Below are 18,619 nucleotides of genomic sequence, written 5' to 3' on the forward strand. Positions count from 1 at the left end.
ATCCGATTTGATGTCGTAGCTATCGAGACAGGGTACCTTCGGGCTGCCGTCTAGTAAGGGTCTCCGTTGGTGTGGAGCTTACTTTCCGGCGCTTCTGATCTGCACATTCGGGCGACGCGTCGGGGCCGGGCGCTTGGTGAAGAAAGTGTCAATCCTTCTTTGCTTGGAAGAATCAATACTCTCTCGCTTGCATAGTCATGCCGAGTAGAAGTGGCACGAGGGGAGTGACTAGAAATCGTGTCGTAATTTGCAGTATACATACTACTATGTCTTAATAGCTAGACAGTCTTCAAGATAACGTATGCTCCTACCCTAGAATATTCTCCGTGGAACGCAACACGAATTGTAGCTACCCCTAGTGGTGGGATAGTAGTCATAGATGGCTCGACGCTTTGACATTAGGCTCGCAGTACATCGCGTTCCATGCACAGCTAGTCGTTTAGGTCTGCGTGAAGATTACTACAGCCCTGTATGCGGCACTGGTACGAGCTGCGGCTGTCTTTGGTGAGCGCGTGCGTGGTTTGCGAGAGCCCTTGCTGAGTTGAGCTCTTTGTCACATTCGACCGGGTAATGTATAACTAAAGGCGCAAAAAAAGATCTTCTTGGGAATTACAGTGCGTTCCGGTAACATTGCATGTTGGACTGCTTTCTGGTATGTGGCGAACGTTTCCCCGCCATCTTTGGGGCACGGTCGACCTCGAATGGCTCATCGGGTGCTGGTATCTGACGTGCTGTACCGTTCTGTTGAAGGTTGGATAGTATCCTTGCGGGTGGCTACACTGCTTGCTTGCCTTGTACAACCAGATTTTCCCGGGGTACATCTCGCCCTTCCTCGGGGTCGTACCACGTACAACGGCTGTGATATGGAGGGCAAATCGAGGAGCTCCAGAAAAGAGTTTGAAGGCGAAGAGACTTTCAGAAGTAGTGCGGCTTTGGCGCGACCGGATAGTCGGGCTCTGCATACGGCGAAGTGTCCCGAGCTGTTCAGAAGGCACACCACTCCTGGTTGTAACTTCTTTTGTTGCTGTCATGGCTGGTTGTGCGCAGTTTCGATGGAGCTGTGCGGGGTACCGAGTAAGACAGCGAAGAGTAGAGTGGAGTGAAGGAGGGAAACAAAGTCACTGGCGATTTGTGTGCCTTGAACCTGCGCTAGCGCTGCTGCCTAGTGGATGTGAGCATGCAAATCTATCAGCGGTGATATCCCAGGCTTGCTAGTAAAGTGAGCAGCCCATTGCGACCCCTATACCGACCTTATCAAGTGAGTGCAAGTGTTCTGCGGGCTTATTTGGTATGGCTGACTCTTGCCTTCACTACAGTTGTTGTGTCGAGTTGTAATACTTCGCCAGCATAGTATGAGATTGTGGCTAGAAGGGGAAGCGAGATAAGTGACTTTACTCTCAACAAATCCTCAAGCCTGATTGTAGCCCATCAACCCCAATTCAGGTTATTGATAACTCTCCGTATGTGCTGCGCTCCCAACGCCTCGCAGCTTGTCGAACTATCGCATTCAGGTCTTCCAGCATGTAGCTGCCTCATCTCATCGCTCCAAGAATGCTTCCCGTTATGCCAAGTTTCTTGCCTCGCTTCGCTCTCCTTCACCAAGTCCAACAGTGGTCGTGGATTGCTACCTCCACCGTAAATTTCCGTCTTGAGCGCAGTCTTGACAAGTCTCCTCCAATCCTTTGCCTCAATCTCAATGTTGAACCCCATCGGGCAGTCAAGGGTCCCGGTATGGAGATGTTGCAAAGCCTGGCTGTTATCTCCGATCCGAAATGGTTTTTTCTGACCAGTCTCTTCCATACGCGCGGCCTCGCGATTGACCTCATTCAACACTTTGTTGAAGCGTTCCACTATTGCTTTCATCACAGACACTATTGACTGTACATTCTGGATTGCGGAATATGATTCCTTTGGACATTGTTTACAATGTATTAGATCCGAGAGCGCTGACATCGCTTTTCGTAAGGGTATGATAACCTGGGGAAATTGAAAGGTAACGACAGCTTGTAGCTCGGTGAGAGTCAACCATGTCGTCGTAAGACACGAGCACTGCTCTGGATCTGATTGATCGGGGACTGGTTCGGGAAGACTAGTTGGCTGGATGTCAGGTGGAAGGTCAGGTTGTAAATTCCATAGTGCTGGGTCGAGGGGCGGGTCCAGATTATACCTGTAATGGCTTTAGTACTGATCAAAACATTTTTGAAGAGGCTCGCATACATGTTATCAGACCCAATTGTCGTTCCAGACGGATCTTGAAAGGTAAAGTCATAGTGCTGTGGCGTCACGATTCCGCATCCTGCCGACCCATCTGATGATTGCACGTCTTGCAAAAGTGAGGGAGAAGTCAGATTGTCAAGATCTAGCAAATTTGGAACACCAGAGAAGTCGTTCCAGACGTTGGTGAAGTCGTCTTGCACTACCGCAAGTAATCCCGTTATTTCGTCCGGTTCGTCCTCTCTCATTCGTTTCCTGGGGCGACCCATCTGCTTCTGCGGCGAATAAGCACAATCAATCTTTTCTCTCTCGCAACGAACACATCTTGGAGTGTGGCCAGAGCATTTCAACTTTCGTGTCCCTGGGCATAGTTGAGCGTCGCGCGGGGCAGATGGAAGCCTAGCTTGAGGTACTCACGGCACTCATCGCAAGCCGCATGTAGTTTTGCCGCTGGTTGCTTATGGTGCTGCACCATTGTATAGTCTTGGGTCACGGAGATGTTGAGATCGGAGAAGCAATATTGCTGAAAGTGGAGATGTCGAGCCCGGTATCAGAATGATGTTGTGGTTCAGCGTGGGATCGGGGATCGTAATCCGAGGACGCCTAAATTCGCCAGCTCTGTATGCACATCCCCATGAAGAATGGCTGCGCAAACTAGCCCCGCCTTGATGACGGATAACGTGTTGGATTATCGAACATCAAGACATGGGGTTCGGGGTCCTTGTTCTCCATGCATGTTAGGTAAGCTGTTTGATTGTCGACTATTCCAACCTGAAACACAGCTATCCGCGGCCGCATAGGGCCGATTTGATTGTGCGTAACCTTGGGAAATTCGCAGTGACAGGCGGGTCACGTATGAGTTGTCACTGGTAGAACCAAACACAACAAAATCCGTCAACTCTGAAGAAGAAGCAGATGCGAGCGCTAGCCACGGAAGCGAGGCTACGTGTGACAGGATTCACGCCGAGCCACTCTCATTGTCCAATGCCATGCTGTGCTGCGCTTTTTGCAGCACGTCGGAGGCTGAGTGCGGCTCCGAATATCAATGGGACTGTGCGAGCCACCCTGCGACCCAGCGCGCTGGATGTGGCAGACAACCTTATTGTTTCACACCTTTCTTCACCGCTCTTAACGTGGTATCTTGGGCCTTTCACAGAGCCTACGCGCAATCGCGCAACTGCGCAGAAGACAGTAGTGAAGGCACCAATATTGGCAATCAATCTGAGAAACGGGGGCGCATACCGCGCGCATCTGCCAATCTAGGATTGATGGAAAGGGCGCAGCTGCTCCGCCTTCTTTTTCCATCTCGCCCTTCTTGGGTTGGCTCTTCGTAAGCACCTCCACCGGTTGGAATACAGAGTGCAGCTGACTGGGGTACCCCATGTCCGATGGCGCGCGCCCTATTGTAGAGGCGCACAAAAGCTGATGCCTGATTGCTAGTGGTTGCGACGCTGATGGATGGCACAGTGTATCATGGTCGCGACGTTCGACGGTCTTTTTCTGTGGGTAGATGAGGGAATTGAAGTTCTCCGGACGTCAGGAATAGACGTGACTATACCTGAGAGGCCATGGACAGGCCGCGCAACAACATCAAAGGATGAAATCGTGCGCGCTCTTTCGCGAACGTGATGCCTGGTTAGCCGCATCGGGCCCTAGGGCTGATGGGAGATGGCGCCGGTGGGAGAAGTCATTGGTTGGGAGCCACCGACACTGCTGCACCTTTTTGTGAGTCACAGAATTCGGCCCTTCCTGGCGCCGCGCTCGCTTCGGGTTACTTTTAATCCCCCACTTCCCTCGCTGCCTGAATTTCTCCTTCCTACTCACCTCATCATACTACACCACGAAACAATACACAAGACAGTCACGAACAATGGCTGCCTTTTAACTTCCCCCGCATCTCGCCGTCCGCTAACCGCCGACATAACAATACCCACCATCCCCACTTCAACTCCAACCTCAGAGTCTTCCTTCCCGGAACCTCTGAACTCAAGTCTCGCCTCGCGCAACTTTAGTTCGCCGTCTTCCCTCCCGTTCGACTTCACGTCGACCATCACGGCTTCTCAACAGTCATCATGGCTTTCTTCACCAGCTCCCCACGCCACCCGGCAACCACAACATACGAGTCAACAAGCATTCGCCCATCCGCAGTCGGACTTCGTGCTCTACGATCAACCACAGGTCTCCCAGCGGCCTCTGCGAGCACCGAGCGCGCCTCAGCCTGGGCATACGTTTAACAACGGCCAGCACTTCTACGCAAATTCTGCCCCGTCATCTACTACAGAATTCCAACAGCCACGGTTACGCCAACGTCCTCCGGTTCCACTGTTCCCCAGCTCTAGCAACAACATTCCTCAACTGCACAACGTCCCAAACATGGCAGGTACGACGCACGCTTTCCCCGCTCTCGATCGCGAGCTCACGTTCCCCGCAGACTTGAACAGCAACAACTCCTTCGACTCGGGCGCAAGCCTGATGTCCAACTTCAACAACGGAGGCTTTTCTATGGACCAGGTGTCCGCATTCACGGCGATCAACGATCCTTCCGTTGCCGCCGGGTCTACGCGCACTGTGTCCCCCAAGGACATCTTCAATGATGGCTTTGGGTCTGCACCCCCTTCTACGGCGTTCACCAACTTAACTTCTCCCGATATCGGTGATTCCCCCTTCATCAACGATAGCTTCGAGTGCTCGCCGATGTTCAACGGCGAGCCTGTTATTTCCGACACGAGCGACTGGTTCTCCCTGTTCCCCGAGCAGGAGACCAAGGTTCCTGATACTGTCTATGCACCTGCTATCTCCATGCCCATGGACCGCACTATCAGCAGCCAGTCTATGGAGCGATCTGGTTCTTCAAGCACCGGCTCACCCCTCGTTTTGGACAACTACTCTCGACGCAAGTCATCTGTCACCAACTCACCTGCAACAAACGGCATCAGCAAGTCTCGTCGGCGCAAGGGTCCTCTGCCCAGCATCACCGTCGACCCTAGCGATAAGATCGCTCTGAAGCGCGCACGCAATACCCTTGCTGCTCGTGAGTCGCGACAACGGAAGTTTGACCATGTCAGCACCCTCGAGGCTCGCAACTCTGAGCTCGAGGCTGAGGTCGAAAAGTGGAAGAGCATTGCTATGGCTCATGGATACAGCGGACAATGAATGTCCTCGTCTCTCTCATATGGTTCCCGGTGGTCGTAAGGAGCTGGTGAAGAAACCAGCCTTGCCTTTCGGCAAAAGTTTTCCTATCCGTGTTGTTTCCCGCGGTATTTCCTTTCGCTTCTGTCGCCTCCCCGTCACTGGATGGATGGTGTTTCCGCGCTTCTGTCCTTATGTTTTATCGCCGGTGTGCAGTCTCCCCTTGTGGTTTTCGATTGACTCCGCCTGGTGCAGGTGGTAATGTGGTGTTGTTAGTTTCTGATGCATGCATTCATAGTCGCGGAGAGCTTTCGTGCTGAAGTCTCCGGGATAGTCTCCTTATATATACATGATTCACGAATGACTCTTTGCCACAGTGACTCCTGTGATATAGTATGACTCAGCCTTGGCCAACTCAGACTGCAACGCTGGTGACTGTTGCCTATGACTCCGACTGATGCATGTTGGTCGTGAATAATTGAGTGGCCTGTACTCTTGCACGACGTGATGTGCACTGTTGGCGTGATAGTGTTACGACGGTACAATAGCTAGGTAGGTTGTCTTGTTGTGCTGGTGGCGAATATAGCCATCTCTGAGAGATGACTGCTGTCCAAGGCATACCCCTGACTGCACCTGTCCATAACAGAATGTCATCACGGCGTATCTCATGTCGATCAATATTCTGTCTTCATGTGTTCGCATGTGGGATCCACTCGCTTGGTTCACAGTCAATAGTGGAGTATCTCCACCTCAAGGACAAAGCCTTTACTCATCCTCTGCCTATCCTGTTATAACTCAGTCAAATTGAATTTGAGGTTATAAAATGGATAGTCTGGTTGTTTTACATGAAGTAATCAACGGCAAGATGGCCGAGTGGTCTAAGGCGCTGCGTTTAGGTCGTTCTAAACATCCTCCGCAGTCTTCACGGGCGTGGGTTCGAATCCCACTCTTGTCAACACTTCAACTGCCCAATCTTTTTGCCTCCATCAAGAACGTGGGCGTCTCTTTTTGTTCCAAGTGAAAAAGGCTGAAGGTGGTGGTAGCTGGCTTATGGCTTGCGCTGGCGAGTATGCATAGCTGGTGCGCAGCGCACATAAGGCCCATACCAAGCGCATAGACTGCTTTGGACGTGGTAGATTGCGAGATCTTCTTTTCTATATTGCTCTGAGCCTGCAAACGAATCTCGGCTCACAGTGATCTTTACTACTTCGCTTACGCAAAATCTTCTCATTCCTCATCACACCCTCAAGGTTTACTCAACCTAGACCATCTTCTACAACCGCCTTCCGAGCGTGCGCCTTCTCTCTAGCAGACCACGATACTTGGCATAAGGACTTTATCAATACTCAAACATCGGCGATCACGCGTCGATATTCCCTAGCAGATACCATGCCTTCTCAATCCGACGACTTGCTTCTATCGGTATGTTGTCGCACTTTTCCATCGTGTCAGGACTTCCAAGGTTGTGGGCAATGGAGTGTGGATGCACGATTGACTCGGACCAGCTCCAATCCTCCCTCCGCAATGCGCTTGCAACATTCGGTTCCAACAGCACTCAATATCGCAATATTAAGCTGATGGTGGACGAGTATATGGCTAAGATCGCTATGGAGGGGCTATCCATATCTTCAAGCGAGCCACGTCAGGAAGATGAGAAGATGCAGATGGGTTAGAGCGGGGTTGTTGTCGATACCCACTTCTTCCAATGCGCACTCTTGATACCCTCAGCTGCCTTCAAGGCCAAGATTGAACACTGGTGTCGTATTGCAGCTATCTAGGTACTGGTCCTTCTACAGGTGGTCCCTTCCGTCGGGCTTGCGCCAAGCCCGCGACGGCGTGATCATCAGGGACTCCCGTTCGAAGCAATCCCTTCAATATCCTCACACGTCCTCGCGATCGTACACACATATACATTCCCGACGGATCCTAGGGAGGACGGCTACCGACCACCATTCCAGCCCGCATTCGGCGCAAAGAGGTCTTCCATGCTGTCGCCATCGCTTTTTCCTGTCTTCGAACCCTGGACACTGTATGATTTGGTCACAGCAATCCGATGATCTGGCCTGTCATCAGCATGCTTAGTCGCATCTGTATCTGCGTCTGCACTTTGTAGTTCATAGCTCTTCTCCCCGCTCCGTTTCACGAACATCTTCAACTTGCGAATCTTGGATCCATCTCCGCTTCCGCTTCCGCTCGAAAGGGCCAGTATCCAGGGCATGTACTGCTGTATGAAAGGCTTGAGTAGCGCAACGCATGCGCAAATGACTCCACCGTTGAGCTCGACCGTAGAGAAGATGCATGCTTTGGCCACGTTGTAAGTTGCGTCGGGATCGCTAATCATACTGTAGACGTAGATGATGCGGACGGTGGATATGACTACGACACTACAGAGACTGTTAGCACCGAAGGCAAGATGGCGCATTACCCGAGGAAGTTTACCCAGATCCTAGAGCAAACACAAATCCCAGTAATATCTTTTGTTTAGCGGGTAGCTGCAGGGCGCGCAACATCGGTATCGGCAGGCACAGGATCAAGAAGTCTGTGATGATGTTTATACAGGCCATGAACAGGTTGAGGTCTGTAAGACACCTTTGGTCCGTATGGGATCGCGGATTGCAGGGTCCGGCGGCGACTATGGTGATGGCCAAGGAGTATCCAGTGACTAGGACTGCCAATGCGTAGATGGCTGCTTGGACTTTCTGATCTGGATTGAGTCGGTAGTAGAGTGCTAATAACGAGAGTTTAGCTAGAGCTGGAGTCCAGACATACACCACCATGATACCGACGAGCATCTTCGTATAGCCCAACATTTGCTGCATAGTCACATTCCACATATGTTGACCGAAGCCATACTGGAACGCTACATTTTAGGTCAGTTGCGCACTCAGAGTAAGCAGAGGGGCAGACTCACTTCGGAAACATATGACCATCCATGCGATGCAGCCGCACCAGCTGAGTACCACCAGCACATCGTCCAAGCCGGTCATACGGCGGATGAAGATGCGCGTATACAATCGCAATCCGAGCACGAAGGTCGAGAGTATCGTCATCACTACATACACCACGACGATTCTCTTCTGAAGATCCGTTCGTTCACCACTGAAGTCTGTCTCAACACCAGGTGGCGCAGGCAGGACGCCCGACATGGTCGTAATCGCGGTCATCCCAGCCGAAGAATTTCTTGGGCTTGCAGAAGAAGTCGGAACTTTGAAGGGAAGGCGTGATCGCTAGGACCTTGGGTTTTGTCCCGGACATGCATCGAACTTATCTTACACGCAGCCTGAGTTACCTTGCCAGGTGCCAGCGATCTTAAGACGGGGGTACACGAAAGATCCTTTCCGTACAACCTTGCCTGTTCAACAGTGGAACCGTAAGGTGCTGGCGCATTCTCGGCACAACGTTCATGGATGTGCGCATCTCCCGAAATTGCTCGGTCGGAGGCTTGAATTGAATACCAGATAAGATCTTCATGAAATCATAAGAAGAGGAACCATGTCCTTTTCTACCTACCCGTTCAGCCTATACGTTCTAAGCGAACCGAGCCCTGCCGCCACCTCGCCTAGCAGACACTTGCCTGCTTACCTTTCCCCAGGCCGTCTTTGAACAGGGTAAGCGCCACTCAGCAACAGCAACTCTGATCTACGTACCGAAGTCACACACGCCGCGTTACGGCACTACCACATCCGATAATGTGGCGGTCGGAGAATTGAGGCTACACCACATTCCTCCTTTCGCAGAGGACTAAACGGTTTTGGTCCGCTAGAGAACTCCACGATATCGACACGTTGGAAGACTAACTAGACATGAGTTCGCACCGAGACGCTAGTCGGCTATGTGCGATAGTGTGCGACAAAACCTAGCATTGTAATGCTGACCCCTGCACACTAATTACTATGCGGCAAGATTCCTGTTGCGGAGCACCAACTGCAGTCGCAATCTGCGGTCAGAAGGATCAACGGAGACCTGGCCATGTCCCACTTCATAAACCGGGGCTGCCGATCGCGTTGTCGTACCAGTCTCCACGTGTGACTGTGGGCTTCCGACCAAACGCATCGCACATGCAAACTTCCACGTTTCGTACTCCCGATAAAAACAACACACTGAAATCACAACGGTGGATACGGACTTCCAGTACTCCCATATTCAAGCACAGGCGGTGGATGGCGGTTGCCTTTACCGAGTAGCAACCGAGAACTAGCTATCGGCCACCGCGGCCTGGCACTTGATTACACTGAACTCCAGCAAACCCAAACAAGATTCCGGTGCCATCCACAAGAAACCATGGATTCGGTTCCTACCGCTGTTTTTGTGTTCGCACCCTTATCGGCAGTCATCCTGCACGAGTTCATTTTGCGACGAGTGGAAGTCGACCATTTGACCCTTCAGATCCTTGGACTAGCGATTACCGCATACTGGGTTCTATCATATTACACTGGACTCACCGCCGCGACACTAGTAACGAGTTTCTTCTGGGTTCCACTATGGCTATACATCGGAGCGTACCGTGGCTTCTTTCACCCACTCAACGACTACCCGGGGCCCTGGGCTGCGAAACTATCAAGATGGTGGGCCGTCAAGCAGACATATGATAGCAGCTTGCATTACCATAGAGTCCTTCAGCGATTGCAAGGCCAATACGGCGATTATGTTAGGACGGGTCTGTCCAACCCGTGTACTTCCTTCCACATCCAGTGTTAACACCGTCAGGACCACGTGAGCTCACGATCTTCGATGTAGCTGCGATACAACCAATCCTCGGAGCCCAATCACAGACTTCAAAAGGACCGTTCTTTGACGTCATGGAAAAGTCTTTGCACCTCAATCGCGACAAGGCGTTCCACCGCCAGCGCCGCAAGATCTGGGACAATGCGATGAAGGCATCGCTTTCCGACTACGCGCCTCAAGTCGAAAACTTCACAGACCAGCTACTTACACGGTTGCGGAACGAGGAAGGAAGGTCAGTTCCGCTGCTTGTGTATGCAAGCTACTATAGCTACGACGTCATGGCAGCGCTGGCCTTCGGCAAGCCCATGGGCTTCATCAAAGGCGAACAAAGCGACGTCGCTGCGAGCATTCTTGCTACTATGATGGGCAGCGTTCAGGCTTTGGGATACATGTATCTGATGCCATGGCTAATGAACGCGATCGGTGTTCTTACCTCGTTCAACGGACCCATGAAAGAATGGCGAGACTGGAGCGTCAGCCAAATGAAAGCACGCATGCAGGTACATCTCTCTTCCTCGCAAGATAACCAAAGCCATTACTAACAGTCTTCTCTAGGTCAGAGACGCCAAACCGGACCTGATCTCTCATCTCATCACCTCCACGCCCAAAACACCAGAAGGCCGCGAACTTCTCTACGGCGAATCGCGCCTCATCATCTCCGCTGGCAGCGAAACAACGTCCACCGCTCTGACTTTCCTCTTCATGCATCTCGCCACACACCCACACTACATGGCCGCCGTCCGCGCCGAGTTCCTCTCCAATATGAGCACCTACGACTGCCAGCGACCCATGCCAATGCTAGAAGCTTGTATCCAAGAGTCGATGCGCATGTGGCCTTCCGTCTTCTTCGGCTCCCAACGCATCACGCCGCCACAAGGTATGGAGATAAACGGGCGCTTCATCCCAGGAAACATGATAGTACATATCCCTATCTTCCCGCTGTTCCGCGACGCGAGGAACTTTGTGGCTCCTGATCAGTTCATACCTGAGCGCTGGACTACCAAGCCGGAGTTGGTACTCAACAGGCAGGCGTTCATTCCATTCTCGACGGGGTCACATAGCTGTGCGGGCAAAGCACTGTCGTTGATGGAGTTAAGAAGTGTGATTGGGAGGGTCGTGGCCGAGTTTGATGTTATGCTTGACGAGGGGACGGATGTGAACGCTTACTGGGAAGGCATTCTAGATCACTTTACTGCTGGTGCGCCGCCGATGATGGTCAGGTTTGTGAAGGCACAGTAAGCACGTTTGGGATACGGTATAGATGGCATTGACGACTCAACGATCTCTTACATTTATAGGAATTGTATCTGAACATAGCGTGGAATATCATCCGGAAGGCTACATTGCTGTCATTCCTTTCAAGTTCCCTATGCCATGCTAACGTAGGCTGCATGTAGTCAGTATGCAGATGAGATCTCGAGATCAGGGCTGGATTTATCGTGACGGTCATAGCCACGACACATCTCAGTCTCTGCTCAGTGCAACATATCCCATGAGCGAGTAGCTTTGCGTTTGGAATGATGTGTTGCGTAAAACCTGAGTGGCCTGCTGCACTACATCGTTGCAGTAAGGTAGGACATCTCAGTCACCACCGATTCGTCATACTCCATTGGGCGAAAAGGCTCCATTTGGAGAGCATAGACTGTCTCCACTACAAACAGCCACAGAGACTGCGGAGGATGTTTAAAACGATCTAAACGCAGCACCTTTGACCACTCGGCCACAGCAAAATCTCGCACGTCGAGCGGAAAATGCCCAGGTACACTTCGACACGTTTCCGACAGTGCAAATACCGCTCCATTCTTCTCCAATACCCTAGACGCTCGGGCAACCGCGACAACCTCCACGACCGCACTAAGATGCTCCCTTAGAAGCACAGAAGTCGGTCATACAAATACAAAGCCAAAATCGTCGAGCGCCTCGGCCTCGACCTTTATCTTTATGCAAGTACCTCGTACGAGGAAGAAACTGAACCGGTCTGCAGCCTACTTTAACACAAAAAACATGCAAGTTAGATGACCTGACGTCAATGTAGGCTCCAGAGTGTTCGATTTTCTCCTTGATTGAGGTGCAAGCGATCGTCAACGACATCGAAGCTGCCAACTAGTTTTGGGGTGGGCCAAGTCTAGTTTCCGTGAGCGCTGACGGTTGGTTCTGCGACTAGAGAGCGATCATTCCGTGGCCACAAGCCACCGAACTGGACTTCGACCTCGTCGTGCGACTCAGCTGCTTGCCTAACGGCAGAAGCGCCAAGTTCGCTGATGATCATTACAGAGTTTGGTGGATTCGGTATGACCCCAAGCTCGTTCTCAAGGCGCTGGAGTCGGACACTAGCCAAGATGAAAAGCCGATGAGCTGATGGCGGTGTGAAAGATACTGCAGGACAGTAGGGGCAGCTACTTCGGCAAGAGCTACGACCGAAGTCACATCAACCCGGACGCTGAATTCCCCCTAGTCAGACGAGCACGCCACGCCAGTCACATGTTCACCGCCATCTATCTGCTTCTTTTCCGCGAATTCCTACCATGTAGACCCCACATACTGTGGCTCCGTTTCCTACACTTCCATCTCGCATCATGTACGATCTTCCTATAGCTACGATGCATTCTTCTATGTAGCGGCCAAATCGGACCATTTCTGTACTTCATGTCTGTAATGTCAGACTACTATATACCCCATACATACAGTTTTCCGCCTCGATAAAAGTTTCCCAGAAGTCTACATTAGTGTCCGTTCTTTCAAGTTTCCTATCTCATACTATCGTAGCCTGCAACAAGTAATAAGAACTTCACAAAAGCGAGTACCCAGAAGTCTACATTGCTGTCAATGCGTCCAAGTTTCCTTCTTTTCGCTGTTGTAGGCTGCAAGAGGCAACAAGACTGTCATAGAAGCAAATTACCCAGTAGACTACATTGCTTTGTGATCTTCGTAATGTCATATTCTATACTGCTGTACGCGGTAAGGAGCAACAATGATGTAACAGAAGCGCCTTGGAAGAAGATCACTTATTAACATTCACTGGTGTGTATGCAGCAGAAGGCTAACCATTCTTGGCTACAGGTACTGAAGCTCTGCGAAATCGATGCTCTACAGCTGCGTCCAGACTCGGATACCAAAGAACTTGGCGATCTGCGGAGGGACAATATCGAGCGATGTTTCCATCGTCCTACTGTGCTCATACGTGGTGTCAAGCAACGGCTTGAATCTCCAGCGGCTATGTCGAGCGACCCAACGATAGCGTTCGCCAACAGTTACTTACGTGGATCGAAAGCACAGGAAATCCCAGCACATGAGTACGCTACATATCGCTGCTCACTACCAACTCGTTCAATACCCAACAAGACGCTGTCTCAATGCTGGAGAGTCTTCCTTTTCTACTGATTAAATTGGATCTGGACATCTGGAGAAAGGGCGACAAGCCTTCAGACAAGGACGAGGACGAGGATGATGAAGAGAGAATAAAGCGTAACGTCCTCGGCGACCATATACTGCATGAGAACGAGTTGTACCCTGCAACCGGTCCGCACGTTGCAGAACTCGACCTGAAGGTTCTCGAACGGGATACGTTACTACTGCATATCCAGCAGAAGTTGCTTGGTCGCGAACTCACAGTGGATGCCAAATCACTGGATGCGTACGTCCAGCAAGTGAAGAAGAAAATGGTTGCTCTTGACGCCACGGATCGCCCTTGGCATTGATGGGCGAAACTGGTAGCGTTGTCTTCGCTTGGCTACATGCGTATATGTAGCCTACGATAGTATCCGATGGTAAATGCAATACGGTGCAATATATCAATGGTGTGGGTCTATGCTTACAAGCAAGTCCGACAGCTAACGTTAAGCCCCAACGCGATGCTCCAGATGTAGGTCTCACTGTTTGATGATCTAGTTGTGATATGTAGGTAAAATCAATACCTGAGTAGAATTTATAAACAGGTAGAAGTAACGCAGTATAATACACAACAAGAAGTCTAGTATTAGCCTCTTCAGCCCATTAAAAAGCATCTCCACATCGCATGCACCCTCAAAAGTCCAGAAGGCTTTTCCCAGGGACAACGACCGCAGTATTAGGAACCGGCAGATCCTTAGAGGGCTCAGCCTTTGGTACAGCAAACCCATACTCGGCCTCCCAATCGTCTTCGTAGTCACTCTCATCCTCTGAATCCCAATCACTCTCCTCGCTGTTATCTTCATAGTCGCGCTCACTCCAGCCATCGCTATCTTCGTCCGCTTCCTCATCCTCCTCTTCGTCCACCCAATCCGCATCGTCCTGGTCATCACCATCGTTCTCAAAGTCGCGTGTGGAAGCCTTGACACCAGAGATGACTGGTATATCCAGAAACCTATGAATGCTTAAATCCTCTAGTTCTCCAGTGAGCAGCTCTGTGCCAGTTATGAAGCCTAGTCCGTTTTTCTTGTCTATTTCTTTGCGTTCGAAATTGAGTTGCACAATGGCCGGTTCGCCCCACTTGTTGGTGTGGTCGAAGCGAAGTACCTGCAATGTATCCCATAGTGGCAGTGGCTTTGAGGTGAGAAGCTGTTGGATGGCATTGGCGTGGCTCCGTTTGCTGTGGTGCATGTACAGTGCCTCCAATCCACTCAGCGCTGTGAGCATGGCCTCCATACGTTTGCCGTAGTGGTCGTCGATCGTGCCTTCGTTCATTTTCAGGTATTTGACGGTCGACGCGTAGGTGGGATTCGAGGTTACGGTGCGTAGGAACAGATCCCAGCGCGTGCAGGCGACTGTTAAGCTGATGTTTTTCGCGATGTGTATGGACGATATGCGATTTAGTGAGTGCGCCGTCAAGGAGAGATTGATGATATGGCGGTAAAGTGTTGACTGTTGGCCTTCTTCAACGTCGTTGACACTGGGCCGATCTGGCGCAAGGTATACGGATATTAGATGGAGGACTGGGTCGGGGAGGGACGATAAGGTAACGAGAGACATATTTGCGATAAGAGACCAGGCTGCGAAGTATTTGCGACAAGTTTGCAGACGGAGGTGTTGGGTTTTGAGGCAGAAGAGGCGAGAAGTGGTGGGTATATATTGGAGGAAGACGCGTCGCGATGATGTAGACGCGCCGAATGGCGCTAAGTTTGAGATGGTATGGCGCGTGCACCCCCTAGACAGAAGAACGCGAAATGGCGCGGTACTCTTCCCGAAGTATACGCAAAGTGCTGGTGATGGCTGCAGCAGCAAAATCGATGTATTGCAAATGCCCTCTCGGCACGTTGAATCCTATTGCATTGCCCAAAAAATGTTGACCCAAACGCCGCGCTATGCATTGTGGATATTGATCAGGTCCAACAACCGCTCACAACTTGACTTTCTTGACAGGCTTTTGTTCCGCTGTCGCGTCGTCCTTCTTCCGCTTGAAGATGCTCTGGCTCTTCATCTGACTCAGCCCGGCCTTGTTCGCAGGCGCAGCCTTTGCTTTCAACCCGAAACTGAGCTTGACAGGCGCTGCATCCGCCTTTGGCTCCGTAGCATCGGTGATCTCATCTCCTTGTATTTGTTCGTCAACCAGCGATTCGACCTTCTTCTCCTCCGTTGGAGACGCTCCTTCTGCCGGCGGGGTGACCTGTTGTTGCACTGCAGCTTGTGCCGCAGCTCGTTTTGCCTCGATAGCCTTCTTGGCCTCGGCTTCTTCTTGTGCACGCTTCGCCATCTTCTTCAACATCTTGTCTTCGCCCGCACCACTCCGTGCCTCAGCAGCCTCCATCTCGGCAATCTCGTTGCGCCTATTCAAAGCCGCAACGGAAGTATCTCTCCAAGCGATCATCAAGCCGTCCTTCTCGTCTTCCTTAACATGACAGATACCCTCGCGTCCTAGGTGTTTGGCGAATTCGGTGAGGGAACTCCACTTAGTAGCGTTCATGTGGACATGTTCCTTGTCTCGAATATACTCGTTGTAGAACTTGTTGACACCGATCCATTTCTCGTTGTGTGCTGTCCGCAGAAGATTGACGAAATCCCTTTGGAAGTCGTTGCTGAAGCCTTGGATGTATTTCTTAGGGTCCTCGCCGACAACTTGTAAATTTCGGACATGGCCCTCGCTCTGGACGTGGCATTTGAAGCCGTTGGCGTCGCGACATTGCTTCTGGCACGGCTCACACCACCAGCGCAAGCGCTGCAAGCCCTTTGACTTCATCTTGTTGGCCACCCATTTGGTACTACCCGCCTCGGCTTTGCCCATGGTTGCGGTTGTGGCGGCGTCGGTGGTGGGTTGACGTCGAGGGGATTATGATTACAAGGACGATGGTCGCGTATACAGTGCAAAGGTACGGCAGATCTCGAGGACACTATCCGTGCGATCTTATGAGTTTTATGTAGGCGATCGTGGTGCGGGGTGCGCAGAGGGTGGTCGTATTGTGATTGAAGATTGGCGCGGATTCACGAAACTCGTAGGGCTGCTCAGGTGGCTGACTAAAAAGATCGCCACCCGCGGCTGCGTTAGCGCTAAGCACAGAACTGTAGTCCACTGTGCACGTGTTTCCCTCTCTCGATCACTTCAGGGTTGAACACCTATGAAATAGAATCTGCCATGGACTGTGTAAATGAAGACAAAGGGGATACCACGAATTCTGAAATCGATGAGGTACGAACAGGGAGATCCAAGGGTAAGAATAGAGGTTTAATACTCCCGAGGTCGTCGAGGACATGTAGAGACGATACCTATCTCAGTAGGTATTGTCTCTGACGTATGCATACAATATCTCATATCAGACATGTTGATAGAAATCTGGTTCAAGATAAGTGATATGGACGATGTTTGAGACCTGGCTAATTCTAACAGCTAAATGCTTTTGGAGATTGGTTAACACTGCGGCTCAAGAAAGAGTACCTAGGTATATAGGGGAAAAGAGGAATTTACATCTATTGTGTTGAAGTAAAGGACTACATAGCTCAGAGGCTCGAGTCCGCCATCGACGAGCGTTAAGATCATCCATGAATGCGTGCGTGTCATCTTATACGAACCAGGGATATTGCTATGGGGAAGACTGTGTCATAGCACAGCACTTTTGTTACCCATGCACTGGGTGAAAGGGGCAGGAAGTACGGCTTCGTTGATACCCAGGTCGGATATCGAGTACACCTAGGTATATCAAGGATGGTGAGGAACTGCTACGACAGTGATGCATGAATAAAGAAGTAAGTGCGAGTTGCTCATGCACAGATTGTAATTGCCTCTGAGCCTCGCTGCTACGGAATACCCACCAGCCTGAGAGCACAAATCCCTCTCATGGTTCAACACTAATGGTGATGTACCAGCAATGCCCCTAATGCAGAACCATCACCTTGCATACCCGTTACGGCCCGCAGTCTTGGCTACAATCAACACTCTTCTTCTCTTTCCCAATATGGTAGCAAAACAGATCCAGAACATAGGAGGAGCAGGATGTTCCAATACAACGACCACATATCGTATGAGGGTTGCTTCCGCGGAGGCAGGGGTCTGCTAGATCAGGGAGAAAGTGCGATGGAGTGCGGCAAAAGTGCGACTGTGTTCTACGGTGGAGTATCTGGAAGTTACCTCTTTGGGGGCATTCGGGATGGGAATCTGAGAATTCGGTACTGATGATGATGGATGATATGGTGAACCGAGGTTGGGACGGATGGAACGCGATTCAGACATGGAGGTGTACGCGGGACATCCTAAACAGGGTAATGCATAGTGCATATCGGAGAGGGCCCGCCATGATAGCCGTTTGAACCGCGAGTCGCAGTTCGTATGTGCAAAAACACGGTACAGGAAGAGAAGGATCAACGCGTATACGCATATGCAGCATTACCCATGAACCAACATCCCCTTCTCAACCAAAGAAAGAAGAAAAGAAAGCAGATACTTCACCTTTGCCTCTCCCATCCTCCACAAATCTCTTCACATAAACCCACACGTCTCACGCCCATTCGCCCCCCAAACCCCTCTCTCCATCCACCCATCACTTTAACTCACCGAAGGATTCACTTAAAGCCCCCGAGAAGCACCGCAATTGACCGACTAGAATCAACACTTTTTGGCCTTTCCTTCCCCATACAGGCACCTGCCATAGCAGATTTGACCGAAAAGGGTGGTGGGTGGAGACCGTGGAGGTGAAGTGGCAACAAGGGAACGATTGTGGCGAAGATGCCAAGCCAACGTTGAAACAAGGGAGCGATCCGAGAGGAGGATAGGGTATGGGTATTCGGGTAAGAGTAGACGCCCCACTTTGCGAAAAATTATGGGAATGCCGATGCCTTGCCGAGGATGGCCGTGTTCCCCGGTCCAGCCAGAAGGCTGCACAGACGCGGGTTTTTGTGGGAATAAAGCGGAAATGGCAAATGGTCAAGGGGCATCAGTGCGTCTTGGTGAGAATAATAAGTCCGAAGAAGAGCGACTGGAATCCATGGTTTTTGCGTTTTGTTTCCTCTTGGAGTAACGGATGGGGCCGTTATGACGTTTTTCTCGGTGCGCTTGGTGTTGCGGATGGGTTATGCTTGTACCCGATGGTGTGGTTTTGCGTGTGGATAAGACTATTACCGTCGTGAACGGCCCTTTCACGCTGGCACA

At 51.2% G+C, this 18,619-nt stretch overlaps 7 protein-coding genes and 1 non-coding gene across 8 annotated transcripts; 4 read left to right on the forward strand and 4 right to left on the reverse strand.

The window, feature by feature from the left end:
• Nucleotides 1-1,428: 1,428 nt before the first annotated feature.
• On the reverse strand, nucleotides 1,429-2,689 carry BKA58DRAFT_323351 (uncharacterized protein; the record flags this gene model as incomplete). The annotated part of the gene is made up of 3 exons (XM_046167909.1): nucleotides 1,429-2,167; nucleotides 2,218-2,575; nucleotides 2,632-2,689. The coding sequence occupies 3 exons, from the start codon at nucleotides 2,687-2,689 to the stop codon at nucleotides 1,429-1,431; spliced, it is 1,155 nt and encodes a 384-aa protein (XP_046021415.1).
• Nucleotides 2,690-4,587: 1,898 nt separating this feature from the next.
• Nucleotides 4,588-5,367, forward strand: BKA58DRAFT_324113 (uncharacterized protein; the record flags this gene model as incomplete). The annotated part of the gene is made up of 1 exon (XM_046167947.1): nucleotides 4,588-5,367. One exon carries the CDS (start codon nucleotides 4,588-4,590, stop codon nucleotides 5,365-5,367), a length of 780 nt encoding a protein of 259 aa, XP_046021416.1.
• Nucleotides 5,368-6,202: 835 nt separating this feature from the next.
• On the forward strand, nucleotides 6,203-6,298 carry BKA58DRAFT_t82. Its single transcript has one exon. It is a non-coding gene; the product is annotated as a tRNA-Leu (tRNA).
• A 372-nt stretch (nucleotides 6,299-6,670) lies between these two features.
• On the forward strand, nucleotides 6,671-7,149 carry BKA58DRAFT_43913 (uncharacterized protein). Its single transcript, XM_046173648.1, has one exon. It carries the CDS (start codon nucleotides 6,768-6,770, stop codon nucleotides 7,014-7,016), a length of 249 nt encoding a protein of 82 aa, XP_046021417.1. The 5' UTR covers nucleotides 6,671-6,767; the 3' UTR covers nucleotides 7,017-7,149.
• A 133-nt stretch (nucleotides 7,150-7,282) lies between these two features.
• On the reverse strand, nucleotides 7,283-8,507 carry BKA58DRAFT_323463 (uncharacterized protein; the record flags this gene model as incomplete). Its single annotated transcript, XM_046167916.1, has 3 exons — nucleotides 7,283-7,727; nucleotides 7,783-8,203; nucleotides 8,255-8,507. 3 exons carry the CDS (start codon nucleotides 8,505-8,507, stop codon nucleotides 7,283-7,285), a joined length of 1,119 nt encoding a protein of 372 aa, XP_046021418.1.
• A 770-nt stretch (nucleotides 8,508-9,277) lies between these two features.
• On the forward strand, nucleotides 9,278-11,407 carry BKA58DRAFT_392591 (cytochrome P450). The gene is made up of 3 exons (XM_046171017.1): nucleotides 9,278-10,000; nucleotides 10,051-10,568; nucleotides 10,624-11,407. Exons 1-3 carry the CDS (start codon nucleotides 9,625-9,627, stop codon nucleotides 11,305-11,307), a joined length of 1,578 nt encoding a protein of 525 aa, XP_046021419.1. The 5' UTR covers nucleotides 9,278-9,624; the 3' UTR covers nucleotides 11,308-11,407.
• Nucleotides 11,408-13,935: 2,528 nt separating this feature from the next.
• Nucleotides 13,936-15,198, reverse strand: BKA58DRAFT_43932 (uncharacterized protein). Its single transcript, XM_046173679.1, has one exon. It carries the CDS (start codon nucleotides 15,013-15,015, stop codon nucleotides 14,092-14,094), a length of 924 nt encoding a protein of 307 aa, XP_046021420.1. The 5' UTR covers nucleotides 15,016-15,198; the 3' UTR covers nucleotides 13,936-14,091.
• BKA58DRAFT_43931 (domain of Kin17 curved DNA-binding protein-domain-containing protein) lies at nucleotides 15,199-16,442 on the reverse strand. Its single transcript, XM_046173677.1, has one exon. The coding sequence runs from the start codon at nucleotides 16,262-16,264 to the stop codon at nucleotides 15,383-15,385; it is 882 nt and encodes a 293-aa protein (XP_046021421.1). The 5' UTR covers nucleotides 16,265-16,442; the 3' UTR covers nucleotides 15,199-15,382.
• Nucleotides 16,443-18,619: the final 2,177 nt, after the last annotated feature.

Source organism: Alternaria rosae (assembly GCF_020736505.1).
Source record: "Alternaria rosae strain MPI-PUGE-AT-0040 chromosome Unknown BKA58scaffold_10, whole genome shotgun sequence".
Taxonomy (NCBI): domain Eukaryota; kingdom Fungi; phylum Ascomycota; class Dothideomycetes; order Pleosporales; family Pleosporaceae; genus Alternaria; species Alternaria rosae.